The following is a 22,685-nucleotide window of genomic DNA, read 5'->3' as shown; positions in this document are numbered from 1 at the left end:
CTTCATGTAGATTGGGAAAATCAAATTGGCAGAGGTAGCCATGAGCAAGAATTCATAGAGTGTATTCAGGACAGTTTCCTAAGACATTATGTTGTGGATATAACCAGGGATCAGTGTATTTTGGATCTGGTAATGTATCATGAGGCTAGTTTAATAAATGATCTCAGATTAAAAAATCCCTTAGGAAACAGTAACATGGTAGAATTTAGCATTCGGTTTGAGAGTATGAAACTTGGGTTGGAAACAACTATGCTAAACTTAAATAGGGGTAGCTACAAAGGAATGAGGGAAGAGTTGACTGGAGTGGACTAGGAAAGGAGTTTAGCAGAAAAGACGGGTTGATGGACAATGCCAGACATTTAAGAAAATAATTCATGACTCACAACAAAGATGTATTCCAGTGATAAAGAAGGATTCTAGGAAGGGGATAAACCAGCTATGGTTAACCAAGGAAGTTAAGGATAGTATCAAATTGAAAGAAAAAACATACAATGTGGCAAAAATTAGTGATAAGCCAGAGGATTGGGAAAGTTTTTTAAAAATAATAATTTAAAATAATAAAGATCGAGAAAATAAACTTTGAGGGTGAACGAGAAAGTAATATAAAAACAAACAGTAAGAACTTCTTTAAATATATAAAAAGGAAGAGGGAGGCCAAAGTGAACATTACGGAACAAGGCTGGAGAAATAATAATGGGGAACCAGGAAATGGCAGAGGAGTTGAATAAATACCTTGCATCAGTCTTCACAGTAGGAGACACTAATAGCATTCCAAAAATACTAAATATTCAAGGGGCGAATGGAGTGAAGGAAATAAATGCAATATAATACTATCATTAGAGAAAAAGTACTAGGGAACCTAATGGGGCTAAAGGTCGATACGTCCCCTGGACCTGAGGGGTTGCATCCTAGAATGTTAAAGGACATAGCTACAGAGATAGTGGATGCACTGGCAGTAATCTTCCAAGAATCCTTAGATTCTGGGAAAGTCCCAGAAGATTGGAAAACTGCCAATGTAACACCTTTATTCAAAAAGGGAGGGAGAAAAAATAATCAGGTAACTATAGGGCAGTTAGCTTAACACCCGTCATTGGGAAAGTGTTGGAGTCTATTATAAAGGATATAATAGCAGAGCATTTAGAAATGTATAATATAATCAAGCAGAGCCAGCATGGCTTCATGAAGGGGAAATCATGCCCTACAAATTTATTAGAATTCCTAGGGGAGGTAACAAACAGATAGATAAAGGGGAACCAGTATATGTAATATATTTGGATCTCCAAAAGGCGTTTGATAAGGTCCCGCACATAAGGCTACTTAATAAGATAAGAGCCCATGGTTTGGTGGGTAATATATTAGCATGGATAGAGAATTGGCTAACTTATAGAAGAGGGCTCAGTGGGGACGGTCGGGAAGCCGACCGCTGCCTGCGATTGGCACCGCACCACGATTTCATGCTGGCCATCCAATTAAGACCCGCTCAGCGTGAAACGCGAGCAGCAACACTGAGCGCTACCTGTGCGGGGTGGGGGGGAGGAGGGCGAGCAGAGCATGAATTTAGCGAATGCGCAAGAGTGAGCGCTGCATAATCTCCCTGAGGCATGGAACTGTCTCAGGGCGATGAAGACAGATAAAAAATAAAAATGTAATAAAACATGTCCCCTCATGTTACCCTATAATGTTATTAATGACAAATTATAGTTTTTATTTTATTTTTATTTGTTTTTGGAAATCTCATCCCGTCTGTGGATGAAGTTTCCAAAACAGTGCAAAGGCCGCTTGGCCTTTTTGCCTGCCCACCAGCCGAAAGGTTGGACGGGCAGCAAAAATTTTAATTTAATTGCTTACTTAATGGCCTTAACAGGCCTTTTAATTATCAGAGGGTGCCTTGCCGGCTCGGGCACGCACTCATCAACTGAACTATCGCGCAGCTGCGAGTTGACGTTGGCACGCTCGGCTGACGTCAATGCGCGTCGTTTCACACTCGAGCAGGTAAAGCGCGCGCCCGCCCACTGAGAGAAAATTTCTGCCCAGAGAGTTGGGATAAGGGTTCATTTTCAGGGTGGCAACTTGTAACTAGTGAAGTGCCACAGGGATCAGTGCTGGGGCCACAATTATTTACAATATGTATTCATGACTTAAATGAGGGAAGTGAATGTACTATCGCCAAGTTTGCGGATGATGCAAAAATAGGTGGACAGGCAAGTGGTGAAGATGACACAAGGAGACTACAGAGGGATATAGACAGGTTAAGTGAGTGGGCAAAAACTTGGCAAATGGAATATAATGTGGGAAAATGTGAGGTTATGCATTTTGCCAAGAAACAATAGAGGAGCCGAATATTATTTAAATGGAGAAAGGCTGCAGAAACCTACAGCACAGAGGGATTTGGGAGTCATCATGCATGAATCCCCAAAAGCTAACATATAAGGCAGGTAATAGGGAAGGCAAACGGAATGTTTCAAAGGGAATGGAGTGTAAAAATAGGGAAGTCTTGCTAAAACTATAGAAGGCACTAGTTAGACCAACCTAGAATACTGTAAATAGTTTTAGTCCCCTTATCTAAGGAAAGTTATACCGGCGTTGTCTGGAGAAGGTTCACTAGGTTGATCCTGGGTATGGAGGGATTTTCTTATGAGGAGAAGTTAAGTAGGTTGGGCCTGTACTCAATGGAGTTTAGAAGAATGTGAGGCAACCTTATTGAAACATGTAAGATTTTTTGGGGGTTTGACGGGGTAGATGCTGAGAGGTTGTTTCCCTTTGTAGGAGAATCTAGAACCAGAGGGCATAATCTCAGAGTAAGGGAACACCCATTTAAGACAGAGATGAGGAGGAATTTCTTCTCTCAGAGGGTAGTCAATCTGTGGAATTCCTTACCGCAGAGGGCTATAGGGACTGTGTCGTTAAGTATATTCAAGGTTGAGATCGACAGATTTTTAATCAGGAAGGGAATCAAGTGTTATGGGGGAAAAGCAGAAAAGTGGAGTTGAGGATTATCAGATCAACCATAATCTCATTGAATGGCGGAGTAGACTTGATGGACCAAATAGCCTACATTTTATGGTCTTATGGTCTTATACCAGTCTTTGAATCATGCATTCAACTCTCTGATCTTATTTACCCTGTGCCAATTTGCTTATGGCTCAGATAGTAATCTAGAGATTGTTATCTTTGTGGTTCTGCTTTTTAGTTTAGTCCCTATCTGCCCATAGTCCCTTAGCAGATCCTTTTTCATGACTATGTTATTGTTTCCAATATGGACCATGACAACAGGATGCTTTCCCACTCACTCCAAGTTTCCCTCCAGCCCCAAGGAGATGTCCTTATGTTATGATGTGCCAGGTGATGTGTGCCAGGCGGACCAAATCCACAAGGGAAACTTGGTCGCATATTAACACAACTGTTTTGCAATTTTTATTTATTACAAGAAAATGTACGCACTGAATTTCGAAGTAATGAGTCCACCGAGACTTTTAGCAATTTAAAAAATTAAATTAAAATATTTATTAACAAAATAAAAGATTTCAAGCACATACGTAAGATTACAATTGCTTACTATTATAACAAATCATAAAATTCCTAATTCACCTGACTCCCAGTTAACACCCCCTTTAAGGCAACAGTCCAGAATAGATTTTATATTTAAAACAAAACCAGCAAGTTAACACAATACCCACTTGACGGGTGGAATTCCAAATGGCTTCCCCACCTTCAGTTATTTTACATAGGGCAGAATTTTTCCCTTGTCAGGCGGGCGTCGTGGGCGGGCCAGGAGCAGCCATGAAACTGGGCTCCAACTGCAATTTCACGCAGGCTGGCCAATTAACGACCAGCCAGTGTGAAACGTACGCTGGGAGCCTCAGTGCTGCCGGGATGGGGGCAGGAGGAGTGCGAGCATTGAGGTGTGCGCATGTGCAGGGAGCGCGCACTGAGCTCCCTGAAGGCACATAGCTGCCTTGGGGAGCTGACAGATTTTAATTACAAAAGTAAACTTTTAACATATGAGATAAACATGTCCCCACATGTGACTCAGTCACATGAAGAGGGACATGTGAAAAAGGATGTGAAAATGTTTTTTTTTAAGTAAGCGCTGGAAAATTCATCCCACCCTCAATATGCCTCTTAATTGTCAGTGCGTATGCTGCCGTCTCTCGTGCATGCCCACTGACTAAAAGATTGTGAGAGTGCGCGATGACATCTGGCCACTCACCCAACGTCATCGCACACTATTTCACGCCCGTTCGAGCCGGGCACACGCATGCCCACGGAATGAAAAATTCTGCCCATAGCAGACTTATGCACAAATGGCTGGAGGCTTCTTGAAGGCTGTTTCACACATTCCTGTTAGATCTTACATGGCCCTCTCTTCACATTGCCTTTCATTCTCTTTTATACATGTTTCTCTCTAATATGTAAATTCTATTGTTCCATATATCTTTGAAACTGTATCTTCCTCATAATATAAAAACTTTCATGTTATCAAAATTGTCAGTAACCTTTGGGGAAAATAAACACACTTCTTAGCCTTGTTTATCTGGCTAGTTGTAAACAGACTAACATCTCTCTGAAATCCAACAATCCCTTCCTTTATCAAAAAATGCGTACTTCTTTCACACCTTACATGCTAAGCCAGCATCCATGTTTACTCATTAGCATCTCAAGCACATTTCTACGCCTAGCTTCTTTTGATGATTTCAATCCTGCCGTCTACTTGACTCCAAATATAAGTAAATCATACAGACAGAACCACCTATACTTACACCCATAAACCTACTTTATAAGAACCAGAAAAATATTATGAAAATTATTATTCTTTTGTCACACTTAACCTTGGCACCGGGCAGACAACACAGCCTTTGGGATCACGCTCTCGGCTGCAGAGAACGGTATCTTTCCCCTAACTATACAGTTCCCTACTACCACTACATTCCATTTCACTCTCCCAGCTGGAATGGCCCTCTGTGCCACAGTACTGTGGTTAGTTTGCTCATTGTCCCTTCTCTTGTCCACACAGGCTGCAAGAATATTACCTGTTGGACAAATGTAAGTGCTGAGTCTCCTCTCCCCCTGATGCATTGCAGTGTCCAAAGCTTGTCTCCAGTTCAACAGTTCTGAGCCATAGTTCCTCAGGGAGATACTTCCTGCAGATGTGTTTGCTCATGATCACACTGATGTTCACTAGCTCCCATGTGTTACAGTTGCAACACATCACCTGCCCTGCAATCTCTATTGTATTTTATTTCACTAGTAAGGGTTATAAATTTTGAAATATCACTCAACAATGTTTTTGGTTATAATAAATAGTTTAATTAGGTAAGCTATAAATTTAATACAGTGCTTATCTCTCCCTTGTCCAAGTTTAAACAATGACCCGAGTTTAAGAGAAAAAAACATACAATTCACCAATGAAACACCTACCTGGTTACCTAATTAATGATGCTAGATCTCTGCTCTCAGATCTCACTGTCTCTCACTCCCTCTCTCGGACTGCTCCTTAGCTTGTAAAAGAGAAGAACAGCACCTCTTCCCTCAAACTTAGAATTCCCTCGCTCACCAAATTCCCAAGTTAAGTATTCTGTCATAGCCGTACATAGAGCCTCGAGGGCCGCATAAAAAAGAAATCCATGCCCCCATGAATCTACGTATTTCTGAAGTGCTGATACTAATAAACCTTAGGAACAGGGGAAAGCAATGGACCAGTAAATATCAGATCGGAATGTTTGTCCACTTCACAAAATTAATGACTCTCAGTTGCCCGCTGCCTCAAATATCTATCCAGTTCTCCCGTAATTTTTCTACACTTCTGATTAGGATTCATTCTCCAATGAGGCAGCAGTGTAAAAGCTGCCTGGACATTGAAATGGGACAATGTGCAAGTAAGAAATATAATCCAAAAGATTATATTAAAAGAATGAAAAGCAATGCTTTGTGAAACTTTGGGCAATATGAAAGGTGCAATATAAATGCAAATGTTTTTTTCTTTCGTCTGTTAGTGGCCTGATAGAATGGTGTGCACAATACAAAAATGGAACAAGTTTCTATCAAACTGGTTCAATATAAATTGTTGACTTGTTCATGGCTCTGACAGGCTTTGAGACTGCATTACATTTCAGAAAATTGTGTGAATTAGTTTTCCAGACACAAGTTGGAGCAAATTATTTTATCTGCTGAGAATATCAGCCATTATTTAGCTGCACAGGTCTGGCAGAATCTGTGAAGAGCAAAACCGAGTCAGCAGGCAGAACCTTGTTGAAGCATCAGGGGTCTCACCTGCTGGCTGGAGAGCCGGTGAGAGAGTTGCGCTGCCTCTTTTCGGGAAGGCACACTGAACCACAAGCCAATCAGGACCCTGAGGGTGGAAGTCTCACCTACCAGGAGCTGCTGGCCAATCAGAGGCATATTACTCCTCAGCTACGGCACTGGGGAAGCCTTAGCTGGTGCCAGAAAGTCAAGCGCCGGAGCTACCCTCCTCGCCACCATCAGCCCCCACCACACTTCCCAATGTTAACCCCCTCGATCAGGCAATGAGTGCCTTTGATCAAGGGACCCCAGACCCCCTCTAAAGGTGACAAGCTGGTCATTTTACCTGTCGTGCATGCTGCATTTCAACAGGCCCGCCCACCACTGGATTAATACCAGCGATGGTTGGATGGGGGGCATTTAAGTTGTCATTAATTGGCCACTTAGAGGCCTCAATAGGCAGCAGGTGGGAAGGCCGACCATTGGCCTTCCCGCCCAGAACTTAATTCTGGCAGAGGCAGGAAGGCGACGGGGTCCAGTACGCCACCATCCCACCTGGTTACACGCCTTCAAGGTTGACACCAATGAGAGCACAAGATTACACCCGTCATTTCAGGGGTCTGTGACCTTTCTATCTCCCCAAATGCCGCCAGACCTGCTGAGTACTTTCAGCATTTTCTGTTTTTATTTCCAACCTCCAGCACCTGCAGTAAGTTGCTTTTGATTTAGCTGCACAGTAGTTCTACCGGTTTTCAGAATATCACAAACCATAAGCTGACTAAAAAGCAATTTGTTTTTTACTTGCTGATGGAGCAGATTCACCATCGAGAGTTGAGACTTAGCAGATTTTTGCTACAAAACTGTCAAAGCTGAGTTGGCATACTCTGTGTCCCTGTCTGTGTTATGTGGGGTTATAAGAAGATGCTCTTTGATGGTTATTTCTGTTGCTAAAACTCTGACGCAGTTGTTCGTTACAAAAGCAGGAGTGACTTCAATGAGGGACTTTAATTTGGCCTCTAATCCAATTTTAGGATGTCTCTCCACTCTAAACATAGGTAAATCCAGGAGATTACATTGGAGTGAACTAAATATTATTCAGATTTCTGTGTAAATTCTCTGTACTGAACAAATTACAGGTGTTTTTTTTGCTTAGATCTTATTTAAATCAACAAAAATCCAAAAGACTTGTTGATGCAGCAGTGTTTAAATAGTTTCACTTTTGGGACAGTTCTGCTTTGTTTAATAGAAAATTTGAGAAGTTAGTCAGAAGAAGTTGCTTTCTGAATACAAAGAGGGCAATGTGTTTCCAACAATTTGTATTTATGTATCACTTTTGACATAGTAAATCATTCCAGGGTGTTTCTTAGAAATGGATATTGACTCCAGGCAGAGAAAAGAAGTTGGGGAAGGGGGCAGAGATCTGGTCAAGGAGTTGGGTTTTGAGGTGAGAAGAGGAGTTTCAGGAGAATGATCGAGACTCTAGACCCAAAGCATTTGGAGGCTCTGCCACTAACGGTGGAATGGAATGGAATGATGGGGGAGATGCAATGGAGGCCAAATTGGGGAGGGCAGATGATACAAGCTAGCAAACTCGGACTGGAGGAAGTTGCAGAAGTAGGTAAAAGGTATGGTATGGCAAGATTTGTATATGAGGATATGATTTTGAATTTAATATATATAGAGATTGGGGGTCAATCCCAATAGGTTGACAGGAGCAGGTGCAAAATAAATCAGGATTTACTGTGGGATAAAATGCAGGCTGCAAAGTTTTAAATGACTTGACGTTCAGTGCATTCACGCTTCTCCAAGCAACTTGACCGTAACTAGCACAACAGTTTAGAAAGCTGATCTGCATTGTCATTTTCACATCAGGTGGTATTTCCTGAAATCATTTTTGAGGCTGGTGACATTCAGATGTTTGGACAGTCCTGCCAATGATTTCTTATTTCCCAAAAAAACAAGACAGATATTAGTTAGATATAGCTCTTGGGATCAAAGGATATGGGGAGAAAGCGGGAGCAGGGTATTGGGTTGGATGATCAGCCATGATCATAATGAATGGCGGAGCAGGCTCAAAGGGCCGAATGGCCTACTCCTGCTCCTAGTTTCTATGTTTCTATCTTTCCTGAAGCATGTTCCTTGCAACAATGTTCTTGCTGTATGATTCGCAAAGGAATTTTTTAAAAAGCCTGATAACACATAACAACAAATGAAGATGTTCTTGAATGTTGTGTGATCTATAGTTAGATCACTGGTGAGTGTTTGTCTTACCATACCTGCTTCACTTGCTACAAAACTTTTTGGAGTATTGCCAAAATTGGTGTGGACACTTAACAATTATATGCATACTGTTCAGAATTACTAAATACTACATTCAAATGTAAATATGTAGCTTTGAGAAAAACAAACGCATTACTTGCCTGCCTATTATGTCAGAATAATTGTAGTTAATCATATGACAATCAGCTTAACAGGAAGGACTTGGAATATCAAGGGGAGAAATAATGCTTCAGTTGCACAGAGCCTTGTTCTTCCCTCATTTAGAAACACATTGCCTTTGGAGGGGGTTCACCAGAATGATACCAGCGTATCAAAGGTTGAATTGCATAAACTATGCATTCTGTTGAGTACAGAGATTGGGAAGTCATATGATTGAAGTAGCTATGATGTTAAAGTGTTTTGATGGGGTAGATACCAAGAAACCATTTCCTCTGCTGGGAAATCAAGAACCAGGGACATAGGGTCGGATTTTTGCAACTGAGGCAGGTAGCTCGAGTTGGGAAATTTCCCGATTCAGCAGACCCATCTCTGTACAAAGTACCCTGTCAGAACGAATTTTCGCTCTTAGATGGGGGAGAGTGTGGGATAGATTCAGGATCACCACCCGCGGAAGGAGATCGAAGGCATGATTGAAACCTGTGAATTTGAAAACACTTGATTGAAACCTTTAAGATCCTGAGGGGTCTTGAAATGGTGGATGTGAAGTGGATGATTCCCCTTGTGGGAGAATGCAGAACTAGGGGTCACTGTTGAAACATAAGGGGACACTCAATTAAGGCAGAGATGAGGAGAATTTTTTCTCTCAGAGGGTCATGAGTCTTTGGAACTCTCTTCCTCAAAAGGCAGTGAAAGTAATCTTTGAACATTTTTAAGCCAGAGCTGTATAGATCTTTGTTAAGCAAGGGGGTGAACAGTTATCAGAGATAGGCGAGAATGCAGAGTTGAGGTTACAATCAGATCAGCAATGATCTTATTGAATGGCGGAGCAGGTTCAAGGGGCTGAGTGGCTTGCTTCTGTTCCTAATTTGTATGTTCATATGCATCCACAGGGGTGGCCGAATGCTGAGGCGGGCTGGTTAAAAGTCCTGTCTTGGTTTCTGGGACTTTGTTCTAGTTGTTTCATTAAACCCCTCACCCCGTCGCCTGCCCCTCACTCACCTCCATGGACCCTTATAGCCCCATGCCAACTTAATGCCAACCCATCCACCACCTCTGTCCTTTATACCCTCCATACTAACTCACCAAGTATGCACCATAGGCAGAATTCAGGAGCCATGTTGATATGAAATAAAATAAAAGCCTAAATATCACAGCTTTCACAATATTAAAAACCCCTCTCATTCATGGAAGCCCTTTCAAAAATGTAAATCCCCTCAAGTACTTAATCCCTTTAAAAAAAAAGACTTGCATTCATAACCCCACATCAACGATAGCTAATCCTTTAATAACCTCTTTGAGCTATCAGTCAAACTGTCAATTTAGGATACCCTGCTGACATAATTGTATGTTCCAGAAAGCAACCAAGCATTAATAATGACATAATGATAGCCTCTGGATAAATGTCAACAAATAGCTATTGTAACTGCTAGAACAGATTTTATTTCAACTCTCAGGGACACAGGCGGCCTATTTTTGAATTTTTAAAGGACTGGGTATTTAAATAATTTCATTTTGACAGTTCTACTGACCTTATCTGCTTTTCAGGAGCATTTATATGTAAACATTTGTGACTCCCACACTATGGGATAAGGCCCTTGCTACAGCGAAAATGGGGTCTGTTTGAATTCAGCACTGAGTTCACATGGCCCTGCTGAGTTCAGGTTTCTCTTATATGTGAGTCACGCCCCTCCCCCTTTACCCTACTGGTAAAAATGTGACCTTGGGGTTCAGGCTTCCGAACCCAGGCTCCGCCCACCATTTTAAAGGTCCACGGAGTCTCCACAACTCTGTGAAAATAAGATCCATAATCTTGAAATCAGAGTAAAGCCAAGTTCAGTGGTTAAATTGGGAAGCACTTTTTTATGTGAATAGTAGTAGAAATTTAGAATGCTTTCTCACAAAAGGCTGTGGTTGCGAAGACAATTGGAGCTCTAAAGACTGAAAGGGAGATTTTTATTAGGTAAAGGGATTTGGATATGGTGCAAGTACAGGATAAATGGAATTGAGGTACAGATCAGCCATGATCTAATTAAATGGCAGAGGAGACTCAAGAGATTGAATGGTCTACTCCTCCTCCTAATGTCTCAATCTATTCATGTTACAACATAAATGTCACAACAGGATTAACCAAATCACCATTAAACGACCTAAAAAGGGTTACCAGATATAGTAGGTAGGACATGTACTATACTTAGTTTTCTGAACTGTAAGATTTTTGTCCTTTTGAAAACAAAGACTTGTATTCATAACCCCACATCAAAGATAGCTAATCCTTTAATAAGCTCTTTGAGCTGTCAATCAAAAAAATCTAAATGAATTATGTCTAATTATTAATGCAATGTTTTACTCTTCTAGTTCTGCACAGCCTACCTACCCTTCGCTACAAGGAGACAATAAACACCTTGGTTTTGTGGATCCAACAATGTGAAGCCAAGTTAACTGTACCTCGTGTCACAGTCACAGAATATGAAATTATGGAGCAGCGACTCATGGAACTGAAAGTAGGCATCCTTAGTAAGCCATTCCTGCTGAAAAGTCTTGGTTGAATTCTATTGCTTTCACGAAATGAGATATATTTGGGTACCTAATTATTGCATTAATCCAATTACTATAATGGTAGATTAGAGATCTAGTTATCCTTGATGTGAGGGACCAAGCATTAATCACAGATAGATATGTTGTTCTTTACACAGAAACCTCCTCGGGATGATGGTTTGTGATGATTTGTGCTGGTACCATCACCTTCTATAGAGTGATTAAGTCTCTTTCTGAAAGAGAAGCAAAGATTGACTCATTGGAGACAATATGGATCAAATTAAACGCCAGGGTAGATAAATACTCAACACTGAGAAGCCCGAGTCAAGCATGCTGATGAGAGACAGAGAGAGATTCTGTTATTTCCCACCCATTTCTAGTCTTCAAGGGTTGCAAGATCTTTCCAATTAAAAGCTTTCAGTTCCTGGGTTTGGTAATAATGGCTGATTATGCTCAGCCAAACACATGACAAAGTTGGATACAAAAAATGGAAGAAGTCTGATAGTTCTCAAGAAAGGATTTAGGCCTCTCAAAGAAGAGTATAAAGATGGTATTGGAGTGGTAATGTCTCTGTGCTAGTAATTAAAAGGTCCAGGTTAATGCTCAGGGTATACATGTTCAAATCCCACCACGACAGCTGGAATTCGCTTAATAAATTTGGAATTAAAAGCTAGTCTCCGTATTGGTGACTATTGCCGATTGTCATAAAAACCAATCTGGTTCACGAATGTCATTTAGTGAGGAAACATGCCCTCCTTAGCTGGGATGGCCTTCTGACCCACAGCAATGCGATTGACTCTTATCTGCCCTCTGAAATGGCCTAGCAAGTCACTCAGTTGTATAAAATGGCTACAGAAAAGTCAGTAAGGAATGAAACCGAACAGATCGCCTGACATCAACCCAAGCACGACCAGCCCTGTTGACCCTGTAAAGTTCTCCTTACTAACATCTGGGGGCTTGTGTCAAAATTAGCAGGGCTGCCTCACAGATTAGTCAAGCAACAGCCTGACATAGTGATCCTCATGGAATCATAACTTACAATATCCCAGACACCACCATCACCATCCTGGTTATGTCTTGTCCCAGTAGTACCTCCAGAGGTGGTGACACAGTGGTCTACAGTTGGGAGGCTTATGTGCTGGGAGTCCTGAACATTGATTCTGGACCCCTGAAGTCTCATGGCATCAGGTCAAACGTGGGCAAGGAAACCTCCTGCTGATTACCACCTACCGTCCCCTTCAGTTGATGAATCAGTACTCCTCCATGTTGAACACCATTTGGAAGTGAGGGTGACAATGACACATAATGTACTTTGGGTGGTTGACTTCAATGTCCATCACCAAAAGTGGCTTAATAGCACCATAGCTGACCAAGCTGGCTAAGTCCTAAAGGGTATAACTGTTAGACTGGGTCTGCGTCAGGTGGTGAGGGATCCAACAAGAGGGAAAAACTTACTCAACCTCGTCAATACCTACCTACCCATCACAGATGTATCCTCCCATGACTGTATTGGTAGGAGTAACCCGGCATATCCCCCACTGTACCATTACCACCAAGCCAAGGGATCAACCATGGTTCAATGAAGAGTGCAGGAGGGTTTGCCAGAAGCAGCACCAGGCATACCTAAAAATGATGTATCAACCTGGTGAAGCTACAACACAGAATTACTTGCTTGTCAAACAGCATAACAGCATGCATATTGAGTATTGTGTCTAGTTCTTGGAACCACACTTTAGGAAGGATGTGAAGGTGTTTGAGACAGTGCAGAAGAGATTCATGAAAATGGTTTCAGGGATTAGGAACTTCAGTTACATAGATTTGAGAAGTTGGGACTTCTTCTCGTAAAAGAGAAGGTTGAGGGGAGATTTGACAGAAGTATTCAAAATCATGAGCGATCTGGACAGAGTAAATAGAGAGCAACTGTTCCCATTGGTAGAGGGATTGAGAACCAGAGGCAGAGATTTAAAGAAGGGCAATGGACACATGAAAATATTTTTCACACAGCGACTGGTTAGGACCTGGAATGCACTGCCTGAGTGTGGTGGAGGCAGATTCAATCGAGGCTGTCTGAAAAGTAAGAATGCGCAGGGCCAGTTGGAAATGGCGGATAATGGCTGCTGTTGAATTGCTCCTTCAGAGAGCCAGCACTGCCAGGGCAGGCCGAATGGCCTTCCTCTGTGTTGTAACCATTCTATAATTCTTGTTAGGATTTAATGGAGGTGAGCCAGCAAGAACTCCACATTACTTCTTTAGAGAAGGCGTCCTGAATTAAGTGCCACTCAGGCACTTAACTGGACACCATGAGGGTGGAAGACCTGCCTGCCAAGAGGTACCAACCATTGACAGGCGGAATGGATGATGACAGTGGCGCTGCTGTTCAAAGAGTTCCTTGGTCTCTGATTGGTTGGTACCTCTTGATGATAATTTTTGGCCTTTCTGCCATATTGACAGTGCACACCTGCCATGACGCCCGACTCCAGCAGGCATGGAAAATTCAACCCTTTTTCTTGGTTTTAACTTGGGTTAAAATAGAGTACAACTGTTGCCATGCATTGAAGTTTTTTCAGTGAATCCCAGCTTCACTAGCAGCTAATGGCCTGGGACTGCTGGAACATTTACTTCTGTGAAACTAGCAACTATTTTACCAAAGTGATGGTGCATTCATTTACTATTGTCCTCTATTTCCCTGTTGTGGTCTTCTTCTTTGAGAATTCCTAATATTGTATTGACAATTTTTTAAGAAAATGAGAGCAGTGTGGGAATTTGGCAGGGATCTCACTGGGTCACTTTTAATTGCCTGTTTGCCCAGAAACCTTTGGCGTATAGGATTAAAATTTGCGCTTTCATTGGGCAATTTGTGATATCCCCTTTGACACTTGTCAACTTGTGTCGTCAGCTGTGGCTCAGTTGGGAGCACAACCACTTCTGATTCAGAAGGTTATGGGTTCAAGTCCCATGGACCTGTGCAGAAAAATCTAAGTTGACAGTAGTTGAGGCAGTGTTGCACTGTTGGATGAGACCTTACCCCGAGGCCCTGCCTGCTCTCTTAGGTGGATGTCAAAGCACTATTTTAACGAGAAGTAGGGGAGTTATCTCTGCTGCACTGGCCAACATTTATCCTTCCTCAAATCACCAACATCACAAAAAGATTATCTGGTCATTATGACTTTGCTGTATGTGGGAGCTTGTGAACAAATGAACTGCTGCATTTCCTATACAGTATAACAACACTGACTATACTTTATAAGTACTCCATTGGCTGTAAAGCGCTCTGGGATGTCCCGTGGTTATGAAAAGTATTACGTCAATGCAAGTCTTTCTTTAACCTCATGTAAGTGAAAAAGAAACAGCTTTCATTTCTCTCCAGTGTATTTTGTTGAGTAATTGCAAATCCCAAATGAGGGATTAAAGGTAAAAATTATACACATGTTCTGTCATATATTTTAATAATTTGTTGTGGAGTCAGTTTAAGTACCTAGCTTTGAGACTCACTGGGACTCATAGGTTTATGGAATGTAAATACATTTTAACAGTGCTGACGTGCAGTCTTAACAGCTAAATTGTGATAACAAGATGGATTGCATAACACTTTCCTCCCCAAACTGCCAATTTAAAAAATGATTAATTTTCTTGTAGTATTTGTATTCTCAATAGTTCATGCTTTTTGAAGAGGGGATCTAAACAGAGTTTAGTGCAGGTAGTGGGTTAGGACATTGATCAGGATCATAATGGAAGGGATGGAAATAGAGCAATTGTGTCACCAACAGCTTCAACATTAACTTTAATGAGTTGAGGAATCTTGCCACCATTGCAGATATAACAAAGTGCCTTTATTTAGCTACCTGGAGACCTGGCAGCATCAATGGTTGTTTGTCTGATCAGACTATTTGAACGCATAATTTCCCTGAGTTTGGGGTTACTTGACTTAAATGGATGATCAAGATAGATTTTTAGCAGTCGCTTGGGAAATTGAATTATTTCTGTCTGTCAAATTTAACTGTTGGGGCACATGTCCACTATGGCATAAATATTAATCAATTTGAGCATTAAGAGCATGGTATTTACAAGGTTAAAGCAGGAAAATGTTGAGAACGTCAGTGATTGTTATGGACTGGGTTTTACCAGCCCTATGGAGATGGGCTGGGAGTTGAGAGTTGAGTTAAGAGTTGAGAGTGAAATGGCAGTGTAAGGTGTCAGGAGGAGAGCCACCAACCGGGCACCCAGTTATAGCAGTTTAGAGCAATTTCCCATCCCCTCCAGCATTTTACCCTTGTTGGGAGGTGCTGTTGCCACGTGGGGAGGCTGGCAGTTCCTTGGGCCATGGAGTCGCCCCCTCCCTAATGCCCCCTTGCCTCCACCCTGCCACACCCCCTGTCCCAATCATTAGAACCTGCTTGTTTGGCCCCAGCACAGTAAGAGAAGGAATTTACCTTATTTTGGGTGCTCCCTCCCTCTTCCTGCAGCCTCAACACTAACCACCTATGACAGTGATGCTGCTGAGCTAGCATCTATGGGAGGTGGGCCACCATCCTCAAATGGATGGCGGTCCCAGGGGCGGCCTCTTAATCGGCCACTGCTGGTAAAATGCAACCCAGGGTCCCGCTGTCGGCCTGTACGGGCTTGTATTGAGCTTTCAGACTTGGGGGCGGGACTATTTACCAGCTGGGAAAATTCAGCCCATGTTTTTTTGCTGGAAAAGGAAACTAGATCTATATCTAAAATGCTAAAATCATATTGCTTGCTCGAGTGTTAAGGAGGACAGGAAATCTTTTGTTTTCTTAACTTGAAACTTCATCTTAATTTTTATGATTCTCACAACATTCTTTGAAGGTTTTCTAAAAGCAATTAATCTTCCTTTTGAGGTTTTACAAGGGTCTTTCCAGGAGCAGCAGAGTGGCCTGAATTATCTCACCACAGCTGTAGAAGAGGTATCCAGAAAAGCACCAGCAGAAGTCAGCCAGAAATATCGATCTGAACTTGAAGGAATCGTTGGCCGTTGGAAGAAATTGGGTGTTCATTTGATGGAACAAAGCCAGAAACTTGAGGAACTGATGACAAAGGTCCAGCAGTTTCAGGTCGGTACAAATGTTGGATATTATTGTAATGGATCCAGAACCTGGCAAGCCAAGTTTCATATTGATTCGCACCTCACAACAGTGGATGTGTCCAATTGCACCACTGATGGAATTAGCATACTTTAATTTGGCTCCAACAACATATGGTAGGCTAATACACACACAGCTAGGATGTGTAACTTGATCCAGTCTGTTATAAAGTAGTTCAAGTTCCTTTCAATTGATTCAGTCATTGTAGGCATGCTCCAGAGTTCCAAGGCACAACATTAACACTAATGAGTTCAGAGATCATCCAGCGTTAACAGTGCCAAGTTCAGAGATTGTCCAGCATTGACAATGCCGAGTTCAGAGATTGCCCAGCATTGACAATTACACTTTTGAGCTATCTTTACATATACTTTTGTTGTTAGTCATTTTTAGATAATTGATGGAAATTTTTATTTATAACTTCTATTGAATACAACACAATTAAAAATCATCCATTGAAATTCCAATTTTAAAAAAATAATCCAAAATAACTTATTGTACTCAAAATGGCCTACTTATTACCCCCACCCCCCACCATCCCTTTTGATTTTGCTCCTTTATGGTGCTACTATGCCCCCCTCCCCTCCCCCCTTCTACATTTCCCCATGTTTTATGCTACCCTGAGCTGGGAGAATGGGAAGGTGATTTCAGAATGCATGTGAATGGCCCCAGGTGGTTTCTCATTTAGTGTTTGCCTCCTCTGTTCTACTCCCTGGTGCATCTTTGACAGCACAACTGATGTGTGGTGAAACATGGCACATTCAAACATGCTGTGGTAGCTTGATCTCACAACTGGTGTGCCATGTCACTACAGTCCTTCATCATGTATCATTTAAAGTATTTATTTTTGGGGTTAGTGTGGAGAGGCAGCTGATTTTCTGTACATCAGGTGAACAGCCTGAGAATACCAGAGATGGATGCAGGTAAAGCAGTGTCTACTCTACCGCAGTATTCTGTCTTAAATCAGGTTACATGATATGTGTGACCTTCAATATTCCCGGCTAGGGAGGCTTATGACTTTGTTGCAAGTTATTGCTAATTAGTGCTGAATTGTCTGCAGTTTCATGTTGTGTTTCCACCAGCAACTGAGTCTTTCTAGACTCAGCTCATTTATGGCCTTTACAACCTACAGAAAAGGGAAGCCTTCATTTGAACTTGAGGAAAATCCAGGTTACAATCTAAAGTCTAAATTGGAAGAGGGATAATTTCAATGTGATGAGAAAGGATTTAGCCAGGGTAAAATGGAACCCAAGACTGAACGGAAAACCTGTAATGGAACAATAGGTGAACTCGAAGGAGGAGATGCTCCTGGTACAGGCTATCAACATTCCCTCAAGGGTTTCTTAGATGATGGTGGAGATAAAGAATATGATGAAACAAAAAAAAGAGGGTGTATGATACATGTCAGGTGAATTCTACAAGCAAGAACCAAGTCAAATACATTACATTGAGAGAGGAAGTGAAGATAAAAATAAGACTGACGGAGAGAATATGAGAACAGATGGGTCAACCTAAAAGGGAACCCAAAAATCTTCGGCCAGCATGTAAATGATAAGCAGGTAGTAAGATGTAGAGTAGGTCCTATTAGGGATAATGGGAGTGATATAAACTTGTAAGGTGCAGGGCAAGGCTAGAATACTTAATGAGTACTTTGTATAGGTGTTTAATAAGGAAGCGGGATCTGAAAAAAAATCATAGAAGTGGAAATGGTAGAGGTAATGTATGGGATGAAAATTGCTAGGCAGGATATATTGAAAAGGCTGTGCTTAGAGTGGATAAGTTAGCTAGTCTGGATGGCTTGCAAAAAGGAAGTGGGGGTGGAGATAGTGGACTGTTGCCACAATCAGAGCATTGACTGGAGAGTGATAAATGTGACTCTTACTCAAGAAAGGGTGTAAGGACAGTCTAGCAACTACAGGTCAGTTAGTTTAACAACAGTAGTGGGGAAGGTGTTAGAAACAATAATCAGTTAAAAAAAATCAAAAAAAACCCAAAGAAGTTTGATTTAATTAATGATAGCCAGCATAAATTTATAAAAGGCAGATCATGATTGACTAATCTAACTGAAATTTTTGTTGAAGTAATTGAGAAGGTTGAAGAAGGGAATGCAATGAATGTTGTCCAGATGGGTTTTAAGTAAAAATGTGACTAAGTACCTCATAAAAGGCTGGTTATTAAAATTAAGGCTCATGAAATAGGAGGGTCAGTGTCAATTGGATTTAAAAAATGACTTAGGGACAGAAAAAAGCAAGTAGCAGTAAATGCTTATTTTTCAGCCTGGAGCTTGGTAGAAGGTGGTGTTCCATATGGGTCAGTGCTAGGACCACTGCTTTATTTGATGCATAAAAATGGCTTGGATATTGAGCTTAAAATTTCAAAATTTGCTGAAGATACCAAACTTGGAGGATTGGCAAACAGAGAGGATGATACAGGACATCTGCTAACAGAATGGACAGGCTAGTGGCATATGGAATTTAATACAAGGAAATGTGAAGTGATGCATTTTGGCAGAAGGGATAGGGAGAGGCAATATAGACTTAATGGTACAGTTCTAAAGAGTGTGAAGGGACAGAGGGACCTGGAAATGCATGCACATAGATCTTTAAAGGTGGCAGAACATATTAAGAGAGTAGTTAGCAATGCATATGGGGTTTTTGGCTTTGTAAATAGAGGCATTGAGTACAAAAGCAGGTAACTTATACTGAACCTTCATAAGGCTCTGGTTGGGCCACAACTAGAGTATTGGGTTCATTTCTGGTCACCACACTTTAGAATAGGTGTGAGGATGCAGAAAAGATTTATCAGAATGGTTCCAGGTTTGGGGAATTTTAGGCACAGGGAGTCCCCACTTAAAGTTATGGTTGCCTTCCTGAAAATTTCAACTTTAAATTAAATTACTTTAAGTGAGTCATAGGTTCCCATAGAAATTGATGTTAAAGCCAAGGTTTGGTTCTTTTGCACATTTCTCACAAGTGAAAAAACAATGTACAAGTTGAGATGCTGTACCATACATGTGCAGCATTGGGCACTCCTAGTTGAAATAACTTGCAAAATAAAACACACCACTAAATATAAAAGAAATACAATATAACGTAAAATGTTTAAAAGAATTACAGTGCACTCACCTGCAGTACAGTCCTTTTAGATTGACCAGGCTCCATCTAATGTTAGAAGTTGGTGCAAGTAGCAGCTGAACTCCTTGGACTACCTGCACCACCCAACTCCTGCCACTAGATAGACTTCAGTGTGAGTTCAACAGCAAAGCCAGGAGTAGAACCAGCAGGAGGAGCAGAAAGAGCAGACCCCAGGGATGAATGTAAGAACATTGGGCAGGAGACGAGGGCCAGGGGCAATGCTGGGGTGGAGGCAACACCAGAGCATAGGCAAGGCTGCCAGCAAGAGAAAGAGGGACTGACGGTGAGAGCAGAAGTGCAGCAGGAAAGGCCATGTGAGCAGGCAGGCCACAGAAAAGGAAGTCTGTGGCAAACAACGTTAAAATGAAACTGGCATCGTTAAATGGATGTATTGACACTATTAACAACAGTAAAGTGACACAACGTGAAGTGAGTCAACGTTAAGCAGGTCCTACTATACAAGGTTAGGTTGGAGAAACTGGGGTTCTTCTTGTTGGAGCAAAGAAGATTGCCAAGAGAATTGATAGAGGTGTACCAGATTATGAGAGATTCGGATAGGGTAGACAAGAAAAAAACGGTTCCCATTATCTGAAGGTAGAAGGACAAGGGGGCACAGATATAATGTTTTGCACAAAAGATGCAGGGGGAATGTGAAGAAGAACTTTTTTTAAACTCAGCAAGTGGTAATGACCTGGAATTAGCTGCCCATGAGGATGTTGGAAGCAGAGACAATCAATGATTTCAAAAGGAAATTGGACGTGCACTTGAAAGAAATAAACTTGCAGAGCCAAAAGGATAGATCAGGGAAATGGGACTGACTGACATGCTTCAGGAAGCACCAGCGAATGGGACTGACTAGCTTGCTTCACGAAGCACCAGCATAGACTTGATGGGCCAAATGGCATCCTTCTGTGCCATGAATGACTTTCTGAGGCCATTAACCTGATTGTGTCCATACCAGCTGCCTGCAAAAGCAACACTGCTCATCCACTCCCTTACCCTTTCCCTGTAGCGCAGCAATTGTTTTCTTTCTTCAGGTGTTCATCCAATTCTCATTTGAAAGCCATGATGGAATCTGCCTTCATTCAGTCTCAGGCAGCTCATTCCATATTCATACCACTTGATACATTAAAAACATTTTCCTCATGTCCCATTGTTTCTTTTGCCAATCACCTTAAATTGGTGGCCTTTGGTTTTCAACATTTCTGCCAACAGAAACAGTTTCTCTCAGCTACTCCATCTAGACCCCTCATGATATTGAACACCTTTATAAGATCTCCTCTCAACTGTGTCTTTCCCTAAGCTCCAGGTTCTCCAATTTATCCTCATAACTGAAGTCTCTCATCCCTGGAATCGTTCTTTTCCACACCCTGTCTAAAACCTTCACATCCTTCCTAAAATACAGTGCCCAGAATTGGACACAGTAGTCCAGTTGTGACTGAGCCAGTGTTTTTGAAGGTTCATTATAACTTTCTTTTGTACTCTATTCCTCTATTTATAAAGCCCAGGATCCCAAATGCCTTTTTATCCCTTTTCTGAATCTGCCCTGCTCCTTTTACAATTTGTACACGTATGCCCCCTGGTCGCTCTATTCCTCCACCCCCTTTAGAAATGTATCCTTTAGGTTATATTGCCTCCTTGTTCTTCCTACGAAAATGAGTCACTTCACATTTTCTTCCATTAAATTTTATCTGTCATGCATCTGCCCATTCCATCAGCCTATATTATTTTAAAGTATACCACTGTTTTCCTCACAGTTCATAATATTTCTAAATTTTGTGCAATCTGCAAATTTTGGTACTGTGCCCTGCACACTTATATCTAGGTCATTAATATATATCAAGAGAAGCAATGCTCCTAGTACTGACCCCAGGGAACCTCGCTGTATATTTTCTTGCAGTCTGAAAAATAACCATTCCCAACTACTGCTTATTTCCCATCACTCAGCAAACTTCATATCCATGATGCCACCTTCCCTTTTATTCTATGGGTTTCAACTTTGCTGACAAGTATGTTCTGTGGTACTTTATCAAATCCCATTTGGAAGTTTATGCACACCCCATCAACCCTCTCGATTACCTCATCAAAAAACTCAATCAAGTTAGTTAAACAGAACTTTGCCTTTTACAAAATTGTGCCGGCTTTCCTTAATTAATCCACATTCTTCCAAGTAACTGTTTATTTTGTCCTGGAACATAATTTCTAAAAGCTTTCCCACCAGCCAGGTGTTGTAAGGGTAGCCGAGTTGTTAATATCGATAGAGTTGATCTGCAGACACTTCTTGGGTGGAAACATCAAGTTTATTTACAATATACTCAGCAGCAACTACACCTGTGCTTTCAACAACTATATCTGTACACTGACTCAGAGGTAGCCTGTGCTACTCTCGTATTGGTTACTACAGACCATGTGATCTTCCTTAACAAGTATTATTCTTAAAGGTACATTGCACACTAAACAAAACCATAATTACTACACAAGGTTAAACTGACTTCCTATCATTGCTGGGTTTGTCCTTGCTTCCCTTTTTGAACAAGAATGTAACATTTGCAATTCTCCAGTGTTCTTGCACAACCCCTTTATCGAAGGAGGATTGGAAAATCATGGCCAGTACCTCTATAATTTATACCCTTGCTCCCCTTCATAACCTGGGATGCATTCTATCTGGTCCTGGTGACTTATCAATTTTAAGTGCAGCCAGCCTTCTTAATGTCCTCAATATCTTAACCACTTTGCCTTTTACTATGACTTCAAGAACATCTTATTCCTTAGTAAAGATAGATGCAAATTACTCATTTATTACCTCAGCCATGCCCTCAGTTTCCATGCATATGCCCCCAATTCTTGACCCTAATTGACCCCACCCCTTCCCCTAATAGCCTTTCACTATTTATATGCCTATAGAAGACTTTTGGATTCCCTTTTATGTTAACTGCTAGTGTCTTCTCATATTCCCTCTTTGCCTTTCTTATTTTCTTTTACAGTTACTCTTTGGACTGTCTATATTCAGCCTGCTTTTCATTTGTATTATCAATCTGTCACATGTTCCCCTATTCTGCTTCATCTTACTCTGTATCTCCTTCGTCATTTAGAACTCTGAATTCAGTTGCCCTATCTTCCACCCCCACCTAATTAATAATTGGAGTCTTCTATTATCACTGCCTGTAGTTTTGAACCTCTCTAATTTCCTTGCAAATTTGTTCCTCTAAATCTATTTGGTGGACTATAGAATACA

At 41.4% G+C, this 22,685-nt stretch overlaps 1 protein-coding gene across 6 annotated transcripts in view; it reads left to right on the top strand.

Moving 5' to 3' along the window:
- Positions 1-22,685, top strand: part of dmd (dystrophin) — a 1,945,510-nt gene that overhangs the window by 796,146 nt on the left and 1,126,679 nt on the right. For all 6 annotated transcript variants that reach the window (XM_078559857.1, XM_078559853.1, XM_078559852.1 and 3 more), the window contains exons 21-22: positions 11,035-11,180; positions 16,077-16,289. In XM_078559857.1, the coding sequence (XP_078415983.1) occupies positions 11,035-11,180; positions 16,077-16,289 (359 nt within the window). The remainder of the gene's footprint in view (positions 1-11,034; positions 11,181-16,076; positions 16,290-22,685) is intronic.

This window comes from Cetorhinus maximus, chromosome 16 (genome assembly GCF_964194155.1).
Source record: "Cetorhinus maximus chromosome 16, sCetMax3.hap1.1, whole genome shotgun sequence".
Lineage (NCBI taxonomy): Eukaryota > Metazoa > Chordata > Chondrichthyes > Lamniformes > Cetorhinidae > Cetorhinus > Cetorhinus maximus.
This window is presented reverse-complemented; position numbering and strand designations above follow the sequence as displayed.